Source organism: Pelophylax lessonae (assembly GCF_965119305.1).
Source record: "Pelophylax lessonae genome assembly, chromosome: 6".
In the NCBI taxonomy this organism is placed as follows: Eukaryota; Metazoa; Chordata; class Amphibia; order Anura; family Ranidae; genus Pelophylax; species Pelophylax lessonae.
In genome coordinates, this window is record NC_138773.1 from 62,762,322 (window position 1) to 62,788,281 (window position 25,960).

The window sequence follows — 25,960 nt, forward strand, 5'->3', positions numbered from 1 at the left end:
GGAATGCCATTAAAGATCATGTGCGTGTAAAGGCAGGCATCCCAATACCTTTGACAATATAGTGTATTTATTGTAAATTCACATCAGTCCCTGCCCTCAAGGAGCTTACAATCTAAGGTCTCTAACTCACATTCATACATACATGAACTAGGTTCAGTTTTAGACAGGAGCCAATTAACCTATCAGCATATATTTGGAGTGTGGGAGGAAACCCACAGAGGCACAGGAAAAACACGAAAACTCCAGTCAGGTAGTGCTTTGGTTGGAATTTGATCTGACGCCCCTAGTGCTCCCAAGCAAAGGTGCTAACCACTTAGTGCCTGTTCGAGTTTCATCACTCCTCTTCAAGACTGTTTGTTTGCTTGGGGAGGGGGAGAGGAGGGGAGAGGTGGCCGGTCACGTGAGCGGCGATTGGCGCTCTGAAAACTTGTAAAGAATGGCTTATTTTTATAAAACACAGACACAGGGGAACACAGGATTAATAAACAGACTGTAGACAGAATATGAAACTTTAAATTAAACTACAGCACCAGGAGGGGCACTGACACAGGAGCAGGCAGGGAGGGAGGGGGGAGAGAGGACAGAGGAGGACAGGAGGGCTGCGGATGATGGAGGCACGTAAACTGACCATGGTGTCAGGGCTCAGCTGCCATGGTATACTGTGATCAGTTTACAGAGGAGAGGACATAGCCAGGCAGGATCAGCCAGGTATTTTAGGTGATAGAAGGGGCCAAATTACACAGCAAATGCACTGTGTTGTATAACATGCTTTAAGGGAACAGGACCAATATTTTTTTTAAACAAACACCCTTAAAAATAAATTCTGCTGTTTCCCCTTTAAAAATAAATACTTGCGAGTCGCGGTGACTGACGTCGCCTTCATGACATTGTAGAAAAGTGGCGGAGCATGGGTGACCTTAAAATGAAGCCCCCCCACCGAACTTCTTCCACCCTCTTTCTAACTACCCTGTAGTAGGAAGATGCTTATACTTACCTATTCTGACGGCACTCACGTATGGTCACGTAATCACCCCAGCAGCCAGCAATGACTGGAATGCCTGGGTGGTGATGGCACCCAAAAACGTACTATGGGGCATTGGTTGTCAGCTGTCCCTCCTCTTCCCTGAAGTCCACCTCTGGGAGCTGAACATGAACATGTGATTGGACCAGAGTGCTCTCAGAATAGGTACATATAAGCCTTTTCTTTCTACAGGGTAGTTCAATACGAGTTGAGGGGGGGTTTGGGTTAGTTAGAGTTAGACTGGACTTCTAGTTCAAAGTTTATCTATAGCTTATTTGTTTTTTGTTTGATTTTTGATGGAGAATGGAAAGGTTATAACTTCAGTTTGGCTTGTTTCCCACATGCAGACTGTTTGTCCATTTTTCATCTATCCATTGACGGATGAAAAATGGACATCAATCCATCTCTATGGAAAAACAGATGTAAACTGATGATCATCCATTACATCACGTTTATATCTGCTTCCATCAACATCCATTTTTTTAAATGGATCAAAGCCCTATTTTCTTCCATTAAAAAAACAGATCGGAAAAAAAAAAAACGGATGGAAATGGACTATCAGTCTGTTTTTGCATAAAAAAAATGTCTCTAGGACTCAAGTGGTTAAGGACTCTAGCAGGAGTCTAGCAGTCTAAGGAAATCCTTTCATACATAGTTGTCACCGGAAAAAGAGTGCCCACTGTAAAGCTTTCCCTCTAATACTATTCTGGTAACAGCTCAAAATTTGGGATTTTTTCTCAAAGTGCCGGCGGGAGTTGTCTTCAAGACAAATAGAGGGGTGAAGCTCCTTAATGTGGACACCGACCACAATAACAACCTAACAAGGGTTGATAACCCTTCCATACTGTATCCAAGACCAGAAAGACAAAGTTTTGGCTTTAGACACCCTTAACATAATATAGCAGCTTTCGCTGCAATACTCACATTCTCTCTGGCGCTGTCCACTGTTTACTTACCAATGGCAATCCAACACTGGTCTTCTTCTGGATTGGATGACACCCGGCACACAGAATTGGTTGCATTATGGCCTTGTGCTGCAGTGTTGTCATTCAATTGTGGCATTTGTAGTTCTTAGTAAATTGATGGGATTGAGGCTTGATTGACCCAAAAAAAAATGGCTGCCTTAAAGCAGAACTAAACTCTCTCAAATAACATTAATTATTTTTAATCCATATGCTGCTAGCATTAGATAGGAATGTATAAGAAGATGAAGAGTCGCACGCCATAATTAGCTCTTCTTGATACTTTATTCTGTTGATGATAGAATAACTGCACACTTTTAGTTCCTACCCGAAAAACCACACTTCTCAAACGCGTCCCCCCCTCCTTCCAATGGAGTACCTACTCTTTACTTATGAGCAAGCCCATCAGGATGAAAAGCGTTTAGGAAGTGTAGGTTTTTGAGAGGAGACTACATGTATCCAGGTATTTTATCATCAATAGAATTAGGTATCAAAATGAGCTAATTATGGAGTGCAATTCTTCACCCTATATTTTCATGTTGGTGCAGAGATGGGCTACAGGAGCTGGCACCCAGATGATCCCTGGACCTTAAGAGGTGTAGGTTTGGAGCATTGCTGTGTATTTGGGTATGTTCTTACTAGATAGGAATGTATACTATATTCATAAGTATAAACTTTTGTTTACATTTCTTTAGCTGCTCCCTGGTTTCTGGCCTAGGCCAAAATGATACTTCCCATGAGTCTTTTTGGGCATTTTTTTCTTTTATCCGGAGGAGGGGAGGAAGGCCTTTGTCAGCTAAGCACAACCCCCTGCCTGCTTGCCTGAGCTAAGGGCAGATGGATTTCAGAGAGTAAAAGCTACATGAATCATCTGCCCTACTCAAGATGGCCATGGCTAGAAAGGCTAGGGAGGTTTTTTCAATGAAATGGAGACATGGATAGATGGGTGAGTTTACTTTGAATATTAAAAATTAGATAAATAGTGTTTTCAGTTTGCAGTGCTCAGATACAGTTTCAGTTAGTGGTGTTTGGATACAGTTTCAGTTAGTGGTGTTTGGATGCAGTTTCAGTTAGTGGTGTTTGGATGCAGTTTCAGTTAGTGGTGTTTGGATGCAGTTTCAGTTAGTGGTGTTTGGATACAGTTTCAGTTAGTGGTGCTCAGATACAGTTTAGTTCTGCTTTAACTCTGTGTGTAACAAATACACTTTAAGAGACCATTTATATCTTTTTGCATATGCCAAAGGGTCCATGTACACGGGACGTTGTTAAAGGCCCTTTGAATGCTGGAATTTTTAGGACGTTTGAAACGTCCGTTCGGTCGCGTTTGTACCCGCGTTTAGCGGGCGTTTGCGGCCGTTTGCGTTTAGAACCGTTCCTAAAGGTCAAAAAAATTATTCCCCTTTAAAATGGAAAAACGCGAACGCCAAACGCGGGTCATCGCGTTCGGTCGCGTTCGGACACGTTCGGTCGCGTTTTTGCGTTTGAAACGCCGGGAAACACACGTTCGAACGCAAATAATTGCGTTCTAAAAAAAGTCCCTGAACGCAAATGACCGCAAACGACCTGGTGTACATGGACAGATAAGATAAAATGTAGGTGGGTTCAGGGGCTTCTAAAAGAAACGCCCAACTGCTCCTAAACGGCCATTTCCAGCGTCCCGTGTACATGGAGCCTTAAACTCACAGATTACATTTTCATTTTTTTCTATCGTGAATTGCGATGCACTACAATGCAAGTGTGTTGCCTTAATGCATTGGGGTGCCATTTAAAATAAACAGCCCCACAAAACATGTGAGGTACCGCACGTTACTGCAAAGCGGAATTGTGAATCTGGCCTAAAACCAGCCGTAGACAGTTGCCGGAAAGTAATTTGCACAATTTCCCCAGCATTGCAGGCAGTGCTGAAAGGGGAATCCCACCTGCCAAGACATTGTATTCTCCCGGTGGGGGGAGGGGAAGCAGTCCCCACCAGAAGAAGACAGTGATTATTGCTAGCAGCTATAGCAACCGCTAGCAATAATCGCAAGTACAATTTAGCAGGCTGGTTGTACCCAGGTTGATAGACTGATCAACTTGGTACATTCAGCCTGCCCGTACATGGTTCAAACCTCAGCCAGTTCCTAAAGGACCGGCCAAGATGCAAACCGTCTATTATGGCCTAAGTCATTTCATGTCTATTTTTTTTTTCTTTCTACACTTTTAAAACATATATTTTTTTCGAATGTGGTGATGCTTATCAAAATGTAAAAAGAATAATATACCTAATCTGTAAATGCCTTGGAGGATTTTTCCTGTAGGGAAACATTCTTTTTTTTTTTGATCTGATGGCCTCTAGAGATTTGCAGTCTCTCAGTGCTACCCAACCGTTCGCAACATTAAAGAAAGACCCTGAGGGACCGTGTGGGATATGACAGACTGCTATAGGCCACAGAGTCCCTGTAGTTTTCCTCTGTTCTCAGTGTAACCCTCCAAATGTCTCCTACTCTCTGTTTTCTCTCTGTATTTGCCCAGCAGAAATACAGAGATTTCTGCTTAAAAGAACCTATTCACATAGCTTCACTTTTTCATGAGTACCAGAAAGAAGGAATTTATTACTTGTAAGATGTGGAAACCCTCATTTCTTAGCTTTTGTAAATGGAGGGCGAGGAATTATTTTATGTTATGGGATTTCAGATATTTTCTTCTTTATTTATACCTTTTATGTTCTCCTTTTTCTAATGATATTCTTGAGATTTACCATGTATCACAACACAGGAAAAAAAAATGATATACTGCAGCTTACCAGCCTTAGATGTGGTAGCTGCATTTGTTTTCTTTTCTTTAAAGAAAAAGTATGGGATGTATAAAAAAAATAAACATCTATACTTACCTCCGTTCTCCTGATATTGCAGTTGTCCCATGCCAGCTCTAAGACCGAGAAGAGAGCAATCACATGACTGGTGGTCACTGAGTTCTCTGTCTGCCCCGAGCAGAGCACTCTGCTCCTCCAGCGCTCACTGGAGTGCCAGGCTGGGGAGAGCCATGTGCTGAAAGGTTAAGCCAGCTGCCAATCAGGCATCTGGATGGATCCTGACAAATATTGCCTGGATCCTCCCAGAGCCTGGAGCAGCTCTGTGATGCCAGCTGACAGCGGGCTTTAGCCCGTTATCAGCTGACTTTGGGTCACAGGAGTACAAAGTAAGTTTGCTGTGATGCATAAGAGAAGTACAGTCAAAACGCTTTGGTCATACTTGTCTTTTAAAGCAAATCTGTGCTTAGTCCACAACACTATGTGGAGGTCTTAACCTCCTTGGCGGTAATCCCGAGCGTGACTCGGGGTTGATTTTTCATATCAGGAGCGGTAACCCCGAGTCACGCTCGGGGTGGATTGCAGAGAGCGCAGCGGTGTTCTCTTACCTTATCCTGGCGATCCAGCGATGATCTCTCATTGCTGAGATCGCCAGCCGAGAGTCCCGCCGCTCCTCCGTTCTCCGTCGGTGTGATCACTTCCTAGTTCCGTTCCCTGCAGCAGCAATGCTGCATGGGAGCGGAACTAGGGAGGGAAATTCAAAAAAAAAAAAAAAACGTTGCACAAAACACATTTTATATTTTATATATATATATATATATATATATATATATATATATATATATATATATATATATGCATATATATATATATATATATGTATATATATGCATATATGCATATATATATATATATATGCACATATATATATATATATATATGCACATATATATATATATATATATATGCATATATATATATATATATATATATATATATATATATATATATATATATATATATATATATATATATATGCGCATATATATATATATATATACCGGTATATATATATATATGCATATATATATATATATATATATATATATATATATATATGTGTATATATATATATATATATATATATATATATATATATATATATATATATATATATATATATGCACACACACACACATATATATATATATATATATAAAATTATATTATTGATTCAATTATAATTCATGCATTATATATATATATATATATATATATATATACACACATATATCTATATATAATATATAATGCATGAATTATAATCTAATCAATAATATAATTTTATTATATATATTCTATATTAAATAATAAAATTATATTATTGATTCGATTATAATTCATGCGTTTGTGTTTCAAATTTATCACATCTGGGATGTCTACTAGAGTCTTGTTTTGGTCAGGTTTAAGTCAGTAATTACTAAGAATTGTAGGCCTATAATACATAACGCCAAATTTCCATGAAAACAATTGTACCGCTTTTGGTATGTAATTCCTGACATAATCATACCACCAGGGAGGTTAAAGGATAAGTTCACCTTTCGTTACATGTTACACCCATATTCAGGGTCCAACACAGTGGTGGCTGGTGCTCGGTAATTTCGGGGGTGGGGGGGTGGCAAACCAATGCACCCAGCTGCCCCACGGGTACTATGTCATCATAGGGTTACAATGCTTCTCCTCCATAAATACAGTGCGATAAGTGAATGTTGTCACCCTAGGACAGGAAGTGTGTTACTGGCAGGATTAACAGGTAAAAATAAGGGAATAGAAAGCATTAAAAGAAGTATGGCCAAAGCTTTTTGGCTGTAGTTCTTTTGTGCTTCACAGGAGTACACTTACTTTGTACTCCTGTGATGCAGAGTCAGCGGATAGCGGGCTAAAGCTATAAACAATATTGTCTGGATCCACCCAGATGCTTGATTGGCAGCTGGCTCAGCGTTTCAGTACATGGCTCTGCCCAGCCTACCACTCCTGTGAGCACTGGAGGAGTAGAGTGCTCTGCTCAGAGCAGACAGAGAACTTGGTGGTCAGCAGTCATGTCATTATTCAGTTCTTGGTCTTAGAGCTGGCATAAGACAGCTGCAGAATCACAAGCATGTAGGTAAGTATGGATGTTTATTTTTTAATACATCCCATACTTCTTCTTTAAGACCATTTTCCTGTGCTATAACTTGCCCACTTCATGTTGTGTCATCTTTTTTTTCCAGAGCGGGATCAATGCTCATGTGAGAAACACCTACAACCAATCCGCCCTGGACATAGTAAATCAGTTTACAGGAACCCAGGCCAGCAAAGAGATCAAACAGATGCTACGAGGTGAGGAAAATGTTGGAGATAATACGTATAACATGGCTATAGATTGTTATTACTGACAAGATCAAACAGCCAGTCAAATTGTTCCTGGCCAGTCTGCGCAATGTGCTCTCTACCTCTATTCCTATTGAGCCATTCATTCCTTTCGAGGTTCCAAACTGGTAGGTTTGCAGTAGTGCTGGACCAGTAGAGCTGAAAATAGGTTTTGATGTAAATCCAAAACAGGGTTGTACTCTTGATGGAGATAAACCCATTATATCAGTATTTGTGCGTAGACCTGGTTGAAGTCCCCACTGTTGCCTCTCTGGTCAAAATGTGGAGATTGCTCATCAGACGATCAAATGCTAGATAACAGATTAGGTTCGCCTAGTAAAAGGGTTTCTCTTGCTTGGAGGTTTTGTTTGAGTTATTCATTGATCAGAAATGTCAGACATAGGCAATGAGATTTTGGGAAACAGGCTCCCCTTTTTTCAGGGCTTAAGCAACAATATGTAACAGAATTAGGAAGAACTTCACTTTATAACCTGAATTAGGGCTGAGCCTCAACTTGACCTGACTGTGGTGAAGGCAGCTGACTGAAATCAAAGCCCCCTGTTGCTCAATCTTTGAAGATGGGGGAATCTCTTCTCTTAAAACACATTGGCTATATGTTCAAATAACCATATGAACGTTAATGTGAGATGACCATGTTTTACTAGACGCTCCTAACCACATGTCCAAGATATGAAGGTTCTGAGTCTGCCCACATACTTGAAAGGTCCATAGGAATGAATAAGAGTGTAGAACACAAAGCTGCAGTAACATGAATTCGATACTTCTTGGATATACAGTGCTCAGCATAAACGAGTACACCCCAACAGATTTGTCAGAAAACCTTTCCTTTCAGAATCAACATTTTCTATGGGACACTATACTACAATATACTCCCACAAATGCGGGCGATTGATTGCAACCAAGATGTGTTAATTTGCACACACAAAAAAGTATTTTTCCTAACAAATTCATTCAAGGCCATGTTCCAAAAATGAATACACCCCCCAATGAAAGTCTTTGGAGCAAAGCTCAATTTTAGACAACAAAATCCTAATTACAAAAAATTCAACTACAGTTGAGTCTGAATATTCATTAAACAGGTGTTGATTATAAAAGGGCATAAAAGAAAACCCCTCCCATTTCATGCTGTCAGCAATGGCACCACAAGGAAGAGAAATGTCACAAGGTCTAAGAAAGAAAATCATTACTTTACACAAGAAAGGTGAAGGCTACAAGAAGATCAGCAAAGTTTTACTTATCAGTCAGAATACTGTAGCAAAAGTCATACAAAAATGTAACAAGGATGGAACTGCAACCATTTCACAGAGATGTCCCAAGTCGTCCATGAGAGTTAACACCTCGACAGGAGCATCTTCTGATGAGTAGGGTTGAAGAAAATCCCCATGCAAGTATACTGCAGTTAGCTAAAGAAGTGGCAAGAAGGAAGACAGCGCAGCGCCTTCTAAGTGCAGCAAGACATTTATTGAAGTATGTGCAGCAGTATTACACTCACATTTAGTCGGTGAATAAGATGCAGTTAGTCAAGTAATGTTGATCATCAGGAACATCACTGGAGCGGGTCCTGGTGGTGGAGGCAGTGGATCCCGGTCAGAGCGGCAGGGGGGGGTTCCTTCGTGTGTACAGGGACGGCCTCGGTGGTGTCCGTGGGCTCCCCGTCAACTGGTGGAACGCTGGCACTCGTGGGTCCTGGGATCCTGACGTCACTCCTGGCGGTGATGAGGGATGCTACGGCGTTCCACCAGTTGATGGGGAGCCCACGGACACCACCGAGGCCGTCCCTGTACACACGGAGGAACCCCCCCTGCCGCTCTCACCGGGATCCACTGCCTCCACCACCAGGACCCGCTCCAGTGATGTTCCTGTCGAAAAAAGGGGGGAAGGTTTGGGACTTTAAATGAGGCACACGATGGGATTGTCGTGCGTCTCCATCCCTAATTCATGTAAAATTAAAGCAAAAAGCAGGGTTGGGGCTTTAAATGAGTGACATGATGCGGCTTGCAGGAAACAATATTTATTGAAGGATACATATCAATGACAATGATAACATGTTGAATATGTTATAACACACATCAAGTAAATAGCTAATGTGTAGCCCAATTCCAGTATAACCAAAATAACCACATAGCAATTGACCAGGGAGAATACACTATAGTAGTAATAACATCAATTAACTGTGTGGTTCAACAATATACTGGTAATTATTAAAAACATAACATAACAACAACAGTGATGTTCCTGATAATCAACATTACTTGACTAACTGCATCTTATTCACCGACTAAATGTGAGTGTAATACTGCTGCACATACTTCAATAAATGTCTTGCTGCACTTAGAAGGCGCTGCGCTGTCTTCCTTCTTGTCTCCCCCCAGAGATCTCTTCTGTCTCTTCCGCCGGCAGCCGCTACAGTGGACAGCTACCCCCTGAACTGTTTGGGGGTCCCCCTACCCCTGGTGTTTCCCTTCTCCCTTCCCCCCTGCCCCGGGTCCCCAGGAGCAGACTTTTTTGAGACCTCTTCTTGCGCCAATTCACCACTAAACCATTAGCTAAAGAAGCGGAAAGCCAAACTGGGGTGATTGTTTCCCATGATACAATACGGTGTACACTGCAGAGGAATGGCATGCATGGGTATTGTCCACAAAGGAACCCCCTCCTAAGGCCCATGCACAAGAAAGCTCACCTAGAATTTCCCAGGGCACATGCTGAAAAAGAAGAAGACTATTGGGGCTCTGTACTCTGGAGTGATGAGGCAAAGATAAATGTGTTTGGAACTGATGGCATCAAAACTGTATGGCATCGCAAAGGTGAGGAGTACAAAGAAAAATGCATGGTGCCTACAGTGAAACCTGGTGGTGGCAGAGTCCTTCTGTGGGGCTGCATGAGCGCTGCTGCTGGAGCTACATTTCATTGATGGTATCATGAATCCACAGATGTACTGCTCTATATTGAAAGAGTAGATGCTACAATCTTGGTCGTCGTGCACTTTTCCAACATGACAATGATCCAAAACACACATCTAAGGCCACTTTTGCATTGAAGAAGAACAGGGTGAAAGTGATTCAGTGGCCAAGTATGTTTCCTGATCTGAACACAATCGAACACCTAGGGAGAATTCTGAAGAGACAAGCTGAGCCTCGCTCTCCATCCACCATCCAGGCTCTAAAAGAGGTCGTTCTTGAAGAATGGAAAAAGACAGCTGTGCAACATGTCACCAACTTCTTCATTCCATGCCTAGAAGACTTGGTGCTGTCCTTACAAATCATGGAGGTCATACAAAATACTAGATGTAGTAGTTTTTGTTGTGGGGTGTTTTCATTTTTGCATCTACTAATTTGAGTAAAACTGAATATTTTGTAATCTAAGTTATATTATTAACCTTCCTTTCCTGTAATGAGCTAAGCAAATGTTCTAGAACAGTGTTTTTCAACCTTTTTTCAACCAAGGCACCCTTTACAATCTGGCAGAATCTCGAGGCACACCTACATTTTTGGTGCATTTTTTGAAAGCACGCCAAAAATAAGGGACATAATAGAAGTCTATAAGAAACCGCAGGTAACGAACATGAAAATGTAGAAGATTCTCCTTCCCGGGTTTTTCTCCTCTTGCATCAGCCATCATCTCCCGGCTCTAACGTCCAACAAGCCCTTTCTTGTGCGCCCGATCCGCCCATAGCAACTGATGATGTCATTGGTTGGCAGAAAGCAGGTTGGGAGGCCCGCACAGCTTCCCGAGTGTCTGTGGCAGTGGGAAGCGAGTATTAGACAGCGGACTGGCACCAGACCGACACCGCTGTACCAAAATTGATCAGCCAGCAGACCAGCCAGCAATCATTAAAGAGAAGATTACTTATTAATGCATGGGTTGGGGGTCATTTTGCCGTGGCACACCTGGGGACCCCTCACGGCACACCAGTGTGCCGCGGCACACTGGTTGAGAAACCCTATTCTAGAAAACTAAGTTTTGTCAAAAGTTTGGAAATTGTTCTTGTGTTCATTGAGATATTGATTAAAATCTTACTTCTCAAAAGGGATGTACTCATTAATGCTGAGCACTGTATGTTAGAGTCCACGCAAGAGATTTGCAGGGCCCTGTAAAGTTGCAGGATCTGTTGCCGAGTACCCTGAGCCTTTGACCTGATACTGCTGAGGGGGTTTATGAGCATTACTTAGTCAAGTCTAATGCCTCGTACACACGCATCGATAGTTGGCCGTGAATTTTCGGCCAACGTCCGATCGGCCGATTTTCGGCTTGTTATGCCTCGTACACACGCAACGATTATCGGCCGACCGATCGTCCGACTTTTGTCCAGTGTTGGTTTAAATGTGCTCTAGACTGCACACGAATTTTCTCGGCCAGCAAAAATCTACTTCAGAAGTGATGTCATGTTCTGGTTTACTTTCCGTGTGTTTTTTCATCTCTGAGCATGCCCAGTCTTGCTCATCAGATTTTTGTCTGCCGAAATCTGTACTGACTGACGGAAAATCGGCCGTTGTGGTGACGGCCAACAAAAATTTTATAGCCTGCAGACCAGATTTTATTCGGCCGAAAAGTCGCAGTCGGTTGTCGAAAGCATCATACTAACAAGCCGAAAATCGGCCGATCGGACGTTGGCTGAAAATTCACAGCCAACTATCGACGCGTGTGTATGGGGCATTAAGAGAATGCAACCATATGGGGAGAACTGAGAGACCGATTTCCCATTTTCTGTTAGGCCTATATTGTTTGACAAGAATTGTATTGGAAGCCTTGTATCTGGCATTAGAGGCAGCACAGCAAAGCAATGTATATTCATGTACATACTGCCCTATATGTGGTGCCTGGATCCTTTAAGATCTTTCTATCTATCCTGGTATAAAGAAATCATACCTCATAATCTACGTAATTTGATTGGGTGATTTTGATTTAGTGCTTTCTCTGGTGAGAACTAGGCATTAGGGCATTAATTCTCCACAGGCAGAAAGCTCTCAAATCCTCAAATCTTTCTCTTCTCTTTCTTTCCCAGAAGCTTCTGCAGCTCTGCAGGTCAGGGCACTGAAAGATTACTGCAATAATTATGATTTGACCAGTCTTAATATCAAAATGGGAGATGTGATCACGGTAAGTCCTTTTTCAAAGAGCGGCTAAATGAATTAAAGTACAAATTGTATTATGTAAAGGATAAATCTGATAACATTTGTGTATATTTGTAAAAGACTTACCTGTGAGTGACATAGCAGACATGTATACTCCTGTGGGTAATATGCCATCTGCTTCTTCTCTTTACTTTTTGGATTACCAAACAAATTCCTTTTGCATTTGATTTGCACATAGAAACACGTGAAAGTTCTTCCACAGTAATCTATGGTGTCTATATCTATTTTTGCTAAAACATTTAAGAAAGCTTGTAATTTAATGGACAGTTATGGCAAAGGAACCATGTAAATGGTTGTCAGTAGAATACTTTCACATGCTTCCAGAGACAACTTACTTTGTGAAGGTACACTTTAAAGGGTAACTCCACTTTCATGGGGGGGACTAAAAATAGCAAATAAAGAAAAAATAATATAGCATATACAATTGTCACAAGTCATATTGTAATTGAATGTTATTAAAAATCACCTTTCCTTTTCAATCTGCAGCTCTAATTTTCTGGTAAATATAATGCAATATGGCTACCTAGAGGAGTTCTGTACACAGATGGTGTACAAAACGCCCCCCCAGAAACATAATTTCCTTCTTGTGTGATTGGCTCACTGATTTTCCCAAAAGTCTGCACTAAGATGCAAGTCAGATTTCAAGCATCCCCTGCAACAAAAACTTAATTTTCGGTGAGATACTCCCAAAAGGGAATCACGTCTAAAGGGATACAGGCCCAGCAGCTTTCCTCATTAGTGCCCTGCAGCTGCTGCAACTGATTGATATTTATGAGACCACTCCCATTAGATTCACTCAACACATGGGCACAGAGAAACAAACAGTGATTTCTTCAGAATAACAAAAGGTAGGAATCTGCAGCAAAGTTTGTTAGCATCCTTGCAATGTACAGGGATCACCCAGAGGGAAATGTTTTTTTTCTCAACAAAAGTAGTTTGTTACGCTTTAAGGGTTTTCCTCATTAGGAGGCTCAATGGCTGCTTGTTTTTACATGTCCTTGCATTCCAGGCAAATCATAAGTCTAAAGCTGGATACACACTATACAATTTTCTTTAGATTTTTTCCTTTAGACTTACCAAAACCATATAATATGAGGTCAGACCTCAACACTTTTCTTTTGTATTCAATTAGGCAGGCTCTTGTACTACATAGTTGAAGGTAAATCTAAAGGAAATCTACCAACAAAAGTGTTATAGTACTGTGTATTCAGCTGTAGTTTACTTAAAATTGATCAGTGATGTGTTAGTGTAACACCTGCAGGTTTTTATTACACTTTACAGACAGCACAATACTCCCTTTCACCATGCCTATATCAGTTTTTCCTTCCATGGTGACAGAGACATCTTTGTTCTGGTATCATCCAGGGTAGAAATCTACTTCCTGGATTGAGATGCTGGCTCAGAGATGACACAATCATGTAAATTCTGATCAGCCCCTGCTGCCTTCTTTCAGTTTGTGACTTGCCACAAGGTTACATTTTTGCAGCTTGCAACAGACTGATGCCATCATCAAGCCTAGGCAAAGCCACCTTTCTGGAGCTCAAATACTGCTTTTTAGAGATAAAATTACAACTTCATGCTGATTTGTAAAGTAACTGAAAGTTCCAATTTAAACTTCATGCTTTTTAATATGTTCTGTTAGCAAAGAGCGGGTGAGTACCACTTGTGAGGAATCTATAAACGTTAAACACAGCATACTTCATATAGAGTATTCAGCTGGAGCTTGTTATATGTACTGGAACCTTTGTACCAACTTCTTTCCAAAAAAAAGTTCAATTATGTTTTGTTTTTTTGGTAAAGCACGCTTTTGCTGCACAGATTACTTACAATGGCGTTAAAGGCATCTCTATTTCCTGCATGTGTCACCTCTCTTTCTCCTTCTGCTGGCAGGTTTTGGAACAGCATCCTGACGGCCGCTGGAAAGGTTGCATCCATGACAACCGGACAGGCAATGACAGAGTGGGCTACTTTCCATCCAGTCTTGTTGAGGCCATCACCAAACGAACAGGCAAAGCCTCTCCTTTCTTTGCTGGAATTGTACCATACCATTTTGCTCATACGTACTCTTTGTGGGTTTAGACGCAAGTTTATTCTCACTATTTCTTGTATTAATTAGTGGCACACAGTGCCCAAGTGATACACAGTCTTTTGGTTTTGCTATATTTTATCACTATTGTCACACCTTGGCTACATCTTGATAGCATGTGTTTAATTACTGCAGCAATATGATGTTTTTATGATCGGTTAGTCTTGTTATTTCATTCTTGTTTTACATTGCAACTTGGAAACTGTTTCATCTGTGATCAGAAGCCTAATATATCCGCTAGTGTAATTACATCCTTTCCAAAGGCTTATTTTGGTTATATTAAACATTTGTTCAACATATGGGAAAGACAGGATGTGTCCAGATCAGAATATTGTTCTCCAGTTTGGGAGGAATGTTGGAGCAGAACTGAAGAAAATAGATATTTAAAAAATAAATCACCTAGAACCATTTTTTCCCCATTGTCATATTTCATCAAAACTAAACTCAAAGCAAGCAGTTCAGTTTTTTGGTAGATACTAAAGGGTCAAATAAAAAATGTAAACCCATATGGGCTTTACCATGTTAAGGTAGTCTTGATCAAGAATAGGAGTGACAGGGTGAAAATGCAGGCGCTCCATTAAGAGACAGTTGTCACCCCGTAATTGGAAACGGGAAAACAACTTTTTACATTACAGGTAAAGCTTATATGGAAATTTTGTGATTGGGGTTATGGCCTTTAAATCTGGTGGTGAGTAGGAATGAGCTCAGGCATGTTCAGGTCCTAGTCCAAACCCAACTGAGCTCTCCTGCTAGGAAGCTGTCACTATTCCCTACCAATCATAAGCGGCCGAGGCGTTCTCTACTCCACAGCTGCATGTATACACGCCTCTTGTATACATGCGGCTGGGGGGGCAGGGAAAAAAAAGTGACCGCTTTCTGGCAGGATAGTTCAGGTAAATTCAGACTAGGATTATTGGTTCCTATTAACGATGAGATTGGGTGTGTTCAGACTAGGATCTGCAAAGGAATATTTGCCAGCACATCACTGATCTTCTATCCCAACCGTTTTTATTTTAGCGTGATCACATCACAAGCAACAGAATGCAACGTTTCGGAGTCACGCAGGACCCCTTCATCAGGCATGTGATCAGGCTGGGATCTGAACTCATGTCTGCTAGCACTCCAAGAAGATGCCACCTCTATGGGCCAATTATCTGCGGCCTGGGCACTCCCCGCTCCACAGTCACACAGGGGCGTGTCTATGTTTGGCTGCAGAGCGGGGAATGCCCCAGCTGTAGAGGATTGGCCTGTACAGGAGACAGTCTTGCCCTTGAAGCCTAATAGAGATCTGTTATCAATCACATAACCTTTCCAAAATACATTATTCTCACACTTAGGAATAGGAAAATCCCATTCATTTATTTGGGTCTGTGTTTCTCATCTTTCGTTTTTTTATATTGTATATTTTCCTTTTCCATTGCCCCCAATTTTTGTTGATGCTTTATTTGCCTGTGTTTTGTTCCATTTATGATTACCATATTGTTGTTGTTTTATTTTTTTCCATACATTCTGCTGATTTTTGTTACTGTCACATTTTGTTTTATCTCTTTTGTTGCCGTTTTGCCTGTAGGTTCCTGGGGCTCATATCACATGGGGACCCCCAGGCCACAGCTGATGGTGCACAGGGCGACAGTGCCAAATGGTGGCAAGCACCACTCCTTCCATTGCTTAATGCCACCTCCACATTCCCATCAGATTCTTTTCAGTTCGTTTGGTTACCAGAGAACCTGCAGCCCCACAGGGGACCGGCTGTGTCCTCCAGGTAGTCACTTCATCTCTTGCTTTTGCAGGTAAAGTGTATATGAAGCCAAAACGTTTCTATTTTGTTCTAGATAGAGTGGGAAAGGGTTAGAACCTCTCTCAAGTTTTTATTGTTGTTTGTGTCTCAATTAGAGATTCACTTTCTCTTAGTCCTGATAACCTTTGTTGCCAGGATTGGAAGTGAAGAGAAATCCAAAATTTGTGTTTGTCACCAGAACAGGAATAGAGGGGAAATCTTCCATCATTTCGGACACTTGTTACAGGGACAACTGTGTACAAGTGGATTTTCCCTCATTTAAGAGAGATTTACTGAAGGGGAAATGTGAAGGGAAATCTCCTTAAAGGCACCCTGATGACAAAAAACAGGAATTTTCACCATTCCCTACATTTTGGCTTTAGATATACTTTACGCTTTCATATCACTTACATGTTTTTTTTACCTTTTTTGTTTTTTTTTATATATTTTACCACAACCATTACTATCTGTGAAGGTTCTCATTTATGCGGGTCATGGTATAGCTAGTAGTAGTTAGTCGCATTCAACTGGAGTTGCTGTGTAATGTTGATGATGTTTTGTACATATTCAAGCCAATCTTCTGTTCTATTGAGTATCATGAACATACTCCAGTGTTTATCACCATCAGCCATGTAAATTGAAGAATTAGCACATGTGCAGACCCCAGCCACCAAGAATCGGATTATGTAACCCAAACAAGGAGGTTCCACAACTTTCACACCTCACATCCTCTTCTTGGACAATTGAAATTATTATTCAGGATTTATTATTATTATTATACAGGATTTATATAGTGCCAACAGTTTGCGCAGCGCTTTACAATATGAAGGAAGACAATACAGTTACAATACAATTCAATACAGGAGGAATTAGAGGGAAATCTGCTTTGACACATTCTATGGTGATCGGATTAAGGTGTCTGTGCTACCTGCCCACTTCAATGTGACTAACTACTGCTAACCACAACCATTATTTTTGCTTGTTGGCTGGTCTGTACCATTGGTCTTAGTTAGTGTTGCCTTCTGTAGACTAGCCTGTAGTCAATTGACAACCTGGTTATCTTGCTATTTCTAAAGAACCACAAAACATGGATATTTTCCACTAGAATCCTGAACTCTTGCAAATGAATTAGTGGCACTGAGCCACGGGTGATGTTGAATAGATTTGGTAGAAGCTCCAAATGTTTTGGTCAGTGATCGTTTAGGAGATCAATTCCCAGCATATTTTCAATTGACTGTCATAGTTACTCCTGATTCACTTAAAATAAGTTTATGGACAGCATTAGATGTTATCTCTTCCTGTCGAAGGGTTTCCATTGCTCTATATAGGATACTGTTTTTCCTGCCTCTTGTAAGCAGGTCTAGACAATTAGGTTCTATTCCTCCCAGTAGGCTGGCCTGTAACGTTAGCCTGTATTAGGTAATGTTGTCCTCTATACTATTACCTCCTGTAGACTGATATATATCATTGGTCCATATCAGTTGCTATCTCCTCCTGTAGACTGGTATCTATAGTGAGGGAGAAAAGTATTTGATCCCCTTCTAATTTTTTACGTTTGCCCACATAAAAATGATCAGTCTATAATTTTAATGGTAGGTTTTTTTTTACCAGTGAGAGACAGAATAACAATAACAATATCCAGAAAAACGCATTTCCCACTCCCCTTTGCAGATCCTCTCCAAGTCATTAAGTTTTCAAGGCTGACATTTGGTAACTCAAACCTTCAGCTCACTCCACATACTTTCTATGGAATTAAGGTCTGGAGACTGGCTTGGCCACTCCAGGACCTTAATGTGCTTCTTCTTGAACCACTCCTTTGTTGCCTTGGCTGTGTTTTTTGGGTCATTGTCATGCTGGAATACCCATCCACGACCCATTTACAATGCCCTCGCTAAGGGAAGGAGGTTCTCACCCAAGATTTGACAGTCCATCACCCCTTCGATGCAGGGAAGTTGTCCTTTCCTTAGCAGAAAAACACACCCAAAGCATAATGTTTCCACCTCCATGTTTGATGGTGTTCTTGGGGTCATAGGCAAGGGCTCATCCTCCAAACATGGCGAGTTGAGTTGATGCCAAAGAGCTCAATTTTGGTCTCATCTGCCCACAACACTTTCACCGAGTTCTCCTCTGAATCATTCAGATGCTCATTATCAAAATTAAGACTGGCCTGTACATGTGCTTTCTTCAGCAGAGGGACCTTGCAGGCACTGCAGGATTTCAGTCCTTCACGGCGTAGTGCGTTACTAGTTGTTTTGAGATCATTTACAAGATTCTCCCGTGTAGTTCTGGGCTGATTCCTCACTGTTCTCATCTGATCATTGAAACTAAATGAGGTGAGATCTTGCATGGAGCCCCAAACCGAGGGAGATTGACAGTTATTTTGTGTCTTTTCTATTTGCAAATAATCTCACTAACTGTTGTCACCCTCTCACCAAGCTTCTTGACGATGGTCTTGTAGCCCATTCTAGCCATGTGTAGGTCTACAATCTTGTCCCTGACATCCTTGGACAGCTCTTTGGTCTTGGCCATGGTGAAGAGATTGGAATCTGATTGCTTCTGTGGACAGGTGTCTTTTATACAGGTAGCAAGCTATGATTAGGAATACTCCCTTTAAGAGAGTGCTCCTAATCTCAGCTCGCTACCTGTATAGAAGACACCTGGGAGCCAGAAATGTTGCTGAATGATAGGGGACCAAATACTTATTTCACTCATTAAAATGCAAATCAATTTATAACTGTTTTGAAGAGCATTTTTCTGGATATTTTTGTTGTTCTTTTGTCTCTCACTGTTAAAATAAACCTATCATTAAAATTATAGACTGATCATTTCTTTGTCAGTGGGCAAACGTACAAAATCAGCAGGGGGTCAAATACCTTTTCCCCTCACGGTATCATTGGTCTATATCAGTTGCTTTTGCCTCGTGTAAACTGATATATATGATTAATCACTATCAGTTACTATTGCTTCCTGTAGACTATTATATATCATTGGCTTGTATCAATTTCTATTGCCTCCTGTAGACTGATACATATCATTGGTATGTATCTGTTTCCATTGCCTCCTGTAGGGTGGTATATATACTTTGTCTGTATCAGTTGCCATTACCCCCTGTAGACTGGTGTATATCACTGGTCTGTGTCAGTTATTATTGCCTCCTGTAGAATCGTATATGTCATCGGTCTGTACCTGTTACTATTTCCTCCTGTAGAGTGGTGTATATCAATGGTCGGTATCAGCTGTTATTTCTTCCTGTAGACTGGTATATATCATTGGTCTGTATCAGTTGCTATTGCCTTGTGTAGACTGGTATATATCATTGATGTGTATCAGTTGCTATTTCTTCCTGTAGACTGGTCTGTACCCCTTGCCTCCACTAGTTACTGTTCTCTTCACTTGCAGGATGGACTGTACCCATATACTGTATTAGTGATTGTTCACTTTTCTTTGGTAATGTAGTATTCAATTAGTATATATTATTGACAATTCTCATTCCTTGTAAAATGGTGTATTCCATTGCCTTTATTAGTGATTTATCTATTCAATTGTTTAAAGGACTGTGCAATTCCTTTTTCATTATATGATTATTCATGATTTTGTTAACAATAGACTATTTGTGTAATTCTTGTGTTTTTTAGCCAGTACTATAGAATGAAATGTTTATTGGCCATTTATTTTAGTAGATCATTACAGTCAATTTTTTTCTTAAGGCCTCGTTTATACCATGTGCAGAGACATCAGATTTTCTGCATGCATTCTACAAGGGCACAAAGAAAACAATTGTTCCCTATGTGCTCTGCTCACACCACAACACTGGTATTACATGCACATTTCTTCTGTGTAGGAATCTGCAACGTATATATGCAGTATTCTGCATGGAAAAAAAACTGACGTGACATCAACATTGTGGTGTGAACAGGGCACATAAAAGACACGCCTGAAAACTGATGTCAACGTGCTTAAAAAAATCACTGAAATTTCCAGGAAAAATGGTGTAAACGCATGCCTCTGCAAGTGAAATATATGCAGTTTTTCCATCAGTTTTAATGCACGTATGGCGTGAATGAGGCATTACTCCCTAGCATGATCTAGATCAGGGGTGTCAAACTCAATTTTATCATGGGCATCAGCATTATGGTTGCCCTAAAAGAGCCAGTTGTATCTTTAAGACTAGATGTCCAGAGCACCCCACTCCCCTTACATCAGATGTCAAGAGGCCCCCCAACCATCAGAAGTCAGGAGTCCCCCGACCCTCCCTTACATCACAGTGTATTCTCTCAACTTGTGCTGCTTCAGGGAAGAATCTGGGGGAGGAGCGGTCAAGCAGAAGGTGCACAGTCTGGAGTTGAACCAAAGGAGGGCTGGAGTCTACTGAATGCTGGGACCTAGGGAGGTGGAGAGGAAGGGGTGCTGTGGCTACAAAGAAAGGTGCAGGATCTGCAGGGGGAGTCCTGTCTTCCTCTCTGCTGGAGACTGCTGAGGTGGGGAGGGGGGGGGGGTTTGAAGAAGATATGAGTCTCTCTGTGGCTGCATGGAGAAATGCAGGATTTGGTGAAGGAGTTCTGTTCTCCTCTTTGCTGCTTACTGCTGGTAAAGGTGAGGGCAACAATGAGAGGGTTGCCACAGCTGCAGGAGAGGTGCGAGGGCCATAAAAAAATGGCCTGGAGGGCTGGATTCAGCCCCCGGGCCTTGTGTTTGACACATGTGATCTAGATCATTAGTCTACTGTGACCAGCCTTAAGTGATGACGTTTAAAGTGAACCCTTGGTCAGGCTATGGACAGCCAAGCATTAAATAAGCTTTAGACAAAGCCCTCATTGACCTCTGAAGCTGCAGCCACTGTGGAGCAGTTCGTCCTCAAAGATCATATATGTGGAGAAATTTCAGCGCTAATTAGTTACAAACTAGAAAATGAAACTATGTGAAAGCAGCACACATAGGACTCATAGAAAAAATCCCAAAGACAATAATAAAAAAATATGTGTAGCGCTATCATAAATTATTAAATATTACTAACAAGAATAAATAAATATATAAATCAGTGTCATAATTGTGTACTCATATGTCAATCTAAATAAAACCACTGTGAAATTAATCAGAATGTTGTACCAATAAATTGTGCACACATATGTGAACCAAAGTAATAGTCCATGCACCGAAAAAAACAGAATAAAAGGAAAATCCAATCAATCAGTGTCCAAGAAGATGCATCAAACAATATATATATATATATATATATATAGTATTGAAGGATTTTTAAGGAACCCCAAGTCCCAGCAGGTAGGTCCAAATTCCACAGAACCAAGGATAAGAAAAAGGAAACACACCTGTGAAGGATCACCAAAGAAGCAATCTAGCAGCTTACCAAAACGAATTGGTTACCCAAACTAATGGATAGACCACTGTAGGCTTGATGGTAATATTAGGAAAATCCACCAGGTGTCACTTCACTATTAATAGACAACTCAGGTCCGGTATTCATTGGCATATAAAAGATGATAATAGGGACATAGTGTGACTCTGTAAAAAAACACATTTATTTAAAAACACAAAGTAAAAAAATCACATTTGGGTAGACATCATACAGCATGTAGATATAGGTACAAGGATCCAAGTGTTGTGGCGTCTCCATACACACCAACTAGAAGCCAGCCGGTCAGGCGCCCCTGACGACGTCAAACGTATGACGAAACCGGTCAGGTGGAATCAGACGTGACATGATCACGCCCCCCACTAGCCGGCTTTTAGTTGTTGGTGTGTATGGAGACGCCGCAACACTTGGATCCTTGTACCTATATCTACATGCTGTATGATGTCTACCCAAATCTGATTTTTTACTTTGTGTTTTTAAATAAATGTGTTTTTTACGGAGTCACACTATGTCCCTATTATCATCTTTTATATGCCAATGAATACCGGGCCTGAGTTGTCTATTAATAGTGAAGTGACACCTGGTGGATTTTCCTAATATTATCATCAAGCCTACAGTGGTCTATCCATTAGTTTGGGTGACCAATTTGTTTTGGTAAGCTGCTAGATTGCTTCTTTGGTGATCCTTCACAGGTGTGTTTCCTTTTTCTTTTCCTTGGTTCTGTGGAATTTGGACCTACCTGCTGGGACTTGCGGTTCCTTGAAATTCCTTCAACATTATATATATATATTGTTTGATGCAGCTTCTTGGACACTGATTGATTGGATTTTCCTTTTATTTTGTTTTTTTCGGTGCATGTACTACTACTTTGGTTCACATATGTGTGCACAATTTATTGATACAGCGTCCTCAAAGATCACAGCAGAAGCACTGAAGTGATTCAAGTAGTCCTTTTCATCCTGGCAGTGATGCAGCAGTTTTATCATCTCTAATGTAAACACAGAGCAGGAGCTGTGGAAGGAGAAGCAGTGTGAGCTGAGCAGCTGATTAACTGCTGGGTGGGGGGAGCAGAGTGAGCTGTGCTGCTGAGAGATTACCTAGAACTGACTTCAGTGCTACTGTAATGTACTTTAAGAATAAATTATTGCACAATGCCTGAAACTACAGAGGCTTGTTTTAAAGCACAGAAAATGTTGTTAAAGCAAACCAGTCGCCAATCTAAATTTCATATTAAAAACTGTACCTGTAAGGCCGAAATTATATGCAGTCATGCCACTGAATGAATATGAAAAGCTGAGCGACGTTTCCTCTAAAACCAACACTTTTTTGCAGCGTTTAGTGTTCCTCCAGCATCCTCCATGTCACTATTGTGTCCAGTATTGATGTGGAGGTCGGCAGGAGGGGCCGCTGAGTGCTTTATAAATATGTAAATACTTGTATGCCTGGAGCTTGATCATGGGTTCTTTGTAAGCCACTGGACACTCTGCTAGTACAGAATTGTATCGTCCTATGGGCAATGGTCATGGATAGGGCACTGCCTAAGCCATTGTGTCTAATGATCTTTGACAAGTTTTTAGTGCCTAGTTATGTTATAGGCTGAATGTTGGTTTTGGCTGCTTGTGCTAAAGATAGAGACAACTAAAGAATGTCTTTAATGCTTTGTAAGCATGTTAAAATCTGCAAACTTATGTCATTTTTTTTTCTTTCACGTGTGTTTGAAGGCTCTCGGGGATCAGAATCTAGTCCATCTCACATGTCTCCAGGAACTACTTCTGTGACCCCTGCTGAGGAAATTTGGGTATTGAGGAAACCATTTGCAGGTACTAGAGACATAAATTGTTCAAAATCAGAAGGTACATAATTAGTATTGCCTGTTCTGTTTGCCGGGAAATGTACCCTCTTCCAAGGGCTGCTAATGCGTTGTTATTAACACAGCAACTTTTTTTTTTCCAGCCCAACTCTCTACACTCAGGGAATGTACCAGGTTCAGAACAACATTAGGACAGCTATCTTAAGGCTCGTACACACTTGACGAAAATCGGACAAAATATCCTCTGATTTTTCTCTCTCATGCTCAGCGTTCATAACTAGGGTTGAGCGAACACCTAGATGTCCGTGTTCGACGGGTTCGGCCGAACTTTAAAAAAAAGTCCGGGTCCGTGTCCCGGACTTTTACCGAACTTTTCCCGGACACCGAACCCCATTGAAGTCAATGGGGACCCGAACTTTAAGGCACTAAAATGGCTCTAAAACACCAAAGGAAAGGGCTAGAGTGCTGCAAATGGCAGCAAAACGTAATTAAGAGCATGGCAAGTGCTCTGCAAACAAATGTGGATAGGGAAATAACTTAAAACAACAAAAAAAAAACAGAAAAATAAAACAATGTTCTTCTTCATCTCTGAAGGACGAGGCCCATATGGAGTAGGAGGGAGGTTGAGGTGGTGGTGGATGTGGCGGTGACATAGGCGTGCGCACAGGGTGTGCTGGGTGTGCCTGGGCACACCCTAATCACCTAGGGCACATAGCATTGCCAGTGAGGAGATGGGAAAGATCTCCCTGGGACCTGCTCTGCTCTATTTCTCCTTGCCTACAGGTACATGGCCCCGATACATTACTCTCCCTGCTGGCAAACACATGCATGTGTATTTCAACTTTGGGGTGCACACCTTAATGCAATAGGCTGCGCACACCTATGGGCGGTGTAGGTGGAAGCGGCGGTGGAGGAGGACCAGGGCCGGATTAACAGCATCATGGGCTTGGTGCTGAGGATTTTGAAGGGCCTTAAGGGCCGTGCCTTGCCATGCACCCAGAGGAGGAAGGGTGCAGCCATGCATGCCTAATTCAACATGGGATGCTGTCTCTGAAGCCCATAAACACATCCATGCATCGCCAACTGTCCCTCCTTGTCCGGCCTTCACGCTGTGTGGGGAGGTTCTGAGGGTGCTGCCTGGGGAAGCGAGCATAGAAGCCAGACTTCTGTGTTTACAAGTGACAGAAGAGCGGTAACAGTGAATATGGCCAACCCGGGGCCTATATAAAAGGTAGGGGCCTGGAGCTGCAGCTCCAATAGCCCCTACATTAATCTGGCCCTGAGGAGGAGGACGAGGTAGCCAACACTGCTTCTTTTCAAAAATTTTAAATGAGGGTACACCCCAAAAGAGTGAGAAAGAGCAAAAATGGAACAATGGGTGGGTAAGGTCGGTATCCATTGCTATTCTGCATAAGGTACGGAAAAGTCCCGTGGGATCCATGCCTGGTTCATTTTAATGAACGTGAGCTTGTCCACATTGTCTCTGGACAGGCGGCTGCGCTTGTCTGTTATAACGCCCCCAGCCGTGCTAAATACCCGTTCAGATAATACACTGGCTGCAGGGCACGCCAGCACCTCCAAGGCGTAAAGGGCAAGCTCAGGCCATGTGCCCAATTTGGAGACCCAGAAGTTGAAGGGGGCAGACCCGTCATTCACTACATGTAGGCGTGTGCACACATACTGCTCCACCATGTTGGTAAAATGCTGCCTCCTGCTAAGACGTTCCATCTGAGCTGCTGGTGCTGCTGTTTGTTGTGGCGTGCTGACAAAGCTTTTCCACATTTCGGCCATGCTAACCCTGCCTTCTGAGGTGCTGGCGGTGCCCTGGTTGCGTTGGCGACCTCCTCCTCCTCCTCCTCTGCCTTGTGCTTCCACTGTGGCCCCGCTGTCAGATGGGAATGCCAGCAGCATGGCGTCTACCAGCGTGCGCTTGTACTCGCGCATCTTGCGATCGCGCTCCAGTGAGTGAATTAAGGACGGTACGTTGTCCTTGTAACGGGGATCCAGCAGCGTGGCCACCCAGTAATCAGCACAAGTTAGAATGTGGGCAACTCGGCGGTCGTTGTGGAGACACTGCAGCATGTAATCGCTCATGTGTGCCAGGCTGCCCAGAGGCGACGAAAGGCTGTCCTCTGTGGGAGGTGTATCGTCCGTGTCCTCTGTATCCCCCCAGCCACGCACCAGTGATGGCCATGAGCTGGCCTGGGTGCCACCCTGCTGTGAACATGGTTCCATCTCCTCCTCCAGCTCCTCCTCCTCCTCATCCTCCTCATCCTCCAGAACTGTGCCCCTGCTGGACAATTGCGTCCCTGGCGTTTGCGTGTGCAGGAACCCACCCTCGGAGCCCCTTGCGAATGACTGCCCTGAAAGCCTTGGAAATGTTACCTCTTCATCCTCCTCCTCCTCCTCATCCTGTGCCACATCCTCTTCCATCATCGCCCGAATTGTTTTTTCAAGGAGGCATAGAAGTGGGATAGTTAAGCTGAGAACGGCGTCATTGCCACTGGCCATGTTGGTGGAGTACTCAAAACAGCGCAACAAGGCACACAGGTCTCGCATGGAGGCCCAGTTATTGGTGGTGAAGTG

At 42.2% G+C, this 25,960-nt stretch overlaps 1 protein-coding gene across 6 annotated transcripts in view; it reads left to right on the plus strand.

The window, feature by feature from the left end:
• CASKIN1 (CASK interacting protein 1) overlaps positions 1 to 25,960 on the plus strand; it is a 404,302-nt gene that overhangs the window by 330,254 nt on the left and 48,088 nt on the right. For 2 of the 6 annotated variants that reach the window (XM_082261260.1, XM_082261263.1), the window contains exons 8-12: positions 7,042 to 7,150; positions 12,204 to 12,298; positions 14,224 to 14,341; positions 15,990 to 16,181; positions 23,286 to 23,384. In XM_082261260.1, the coding sequence (XP_082117386.1) occupies positions 7,042 to 7,150; positions 12,204 to 12,298; positions 14,224 to 14,341; positions 15,990 to 16,181; positions 23,286 to 23,384 (613 nt within the window). Of the gene's footprint in view, positions 1 to 7,041; positions 7,151 to 12,203; positions 12,299 to 14,223; positions 14,342 to 15,989; positions 16,182 to 19,595; positions 19,644 to 23,285; positions 23,385 to 25,960 lie in introns of all 6 variants that reach the window. The other 4 variants (XM_082261264.1, XM_082261265.1, XM_082261261.1 and 1 more) reach the window with 3 other exon arrangements.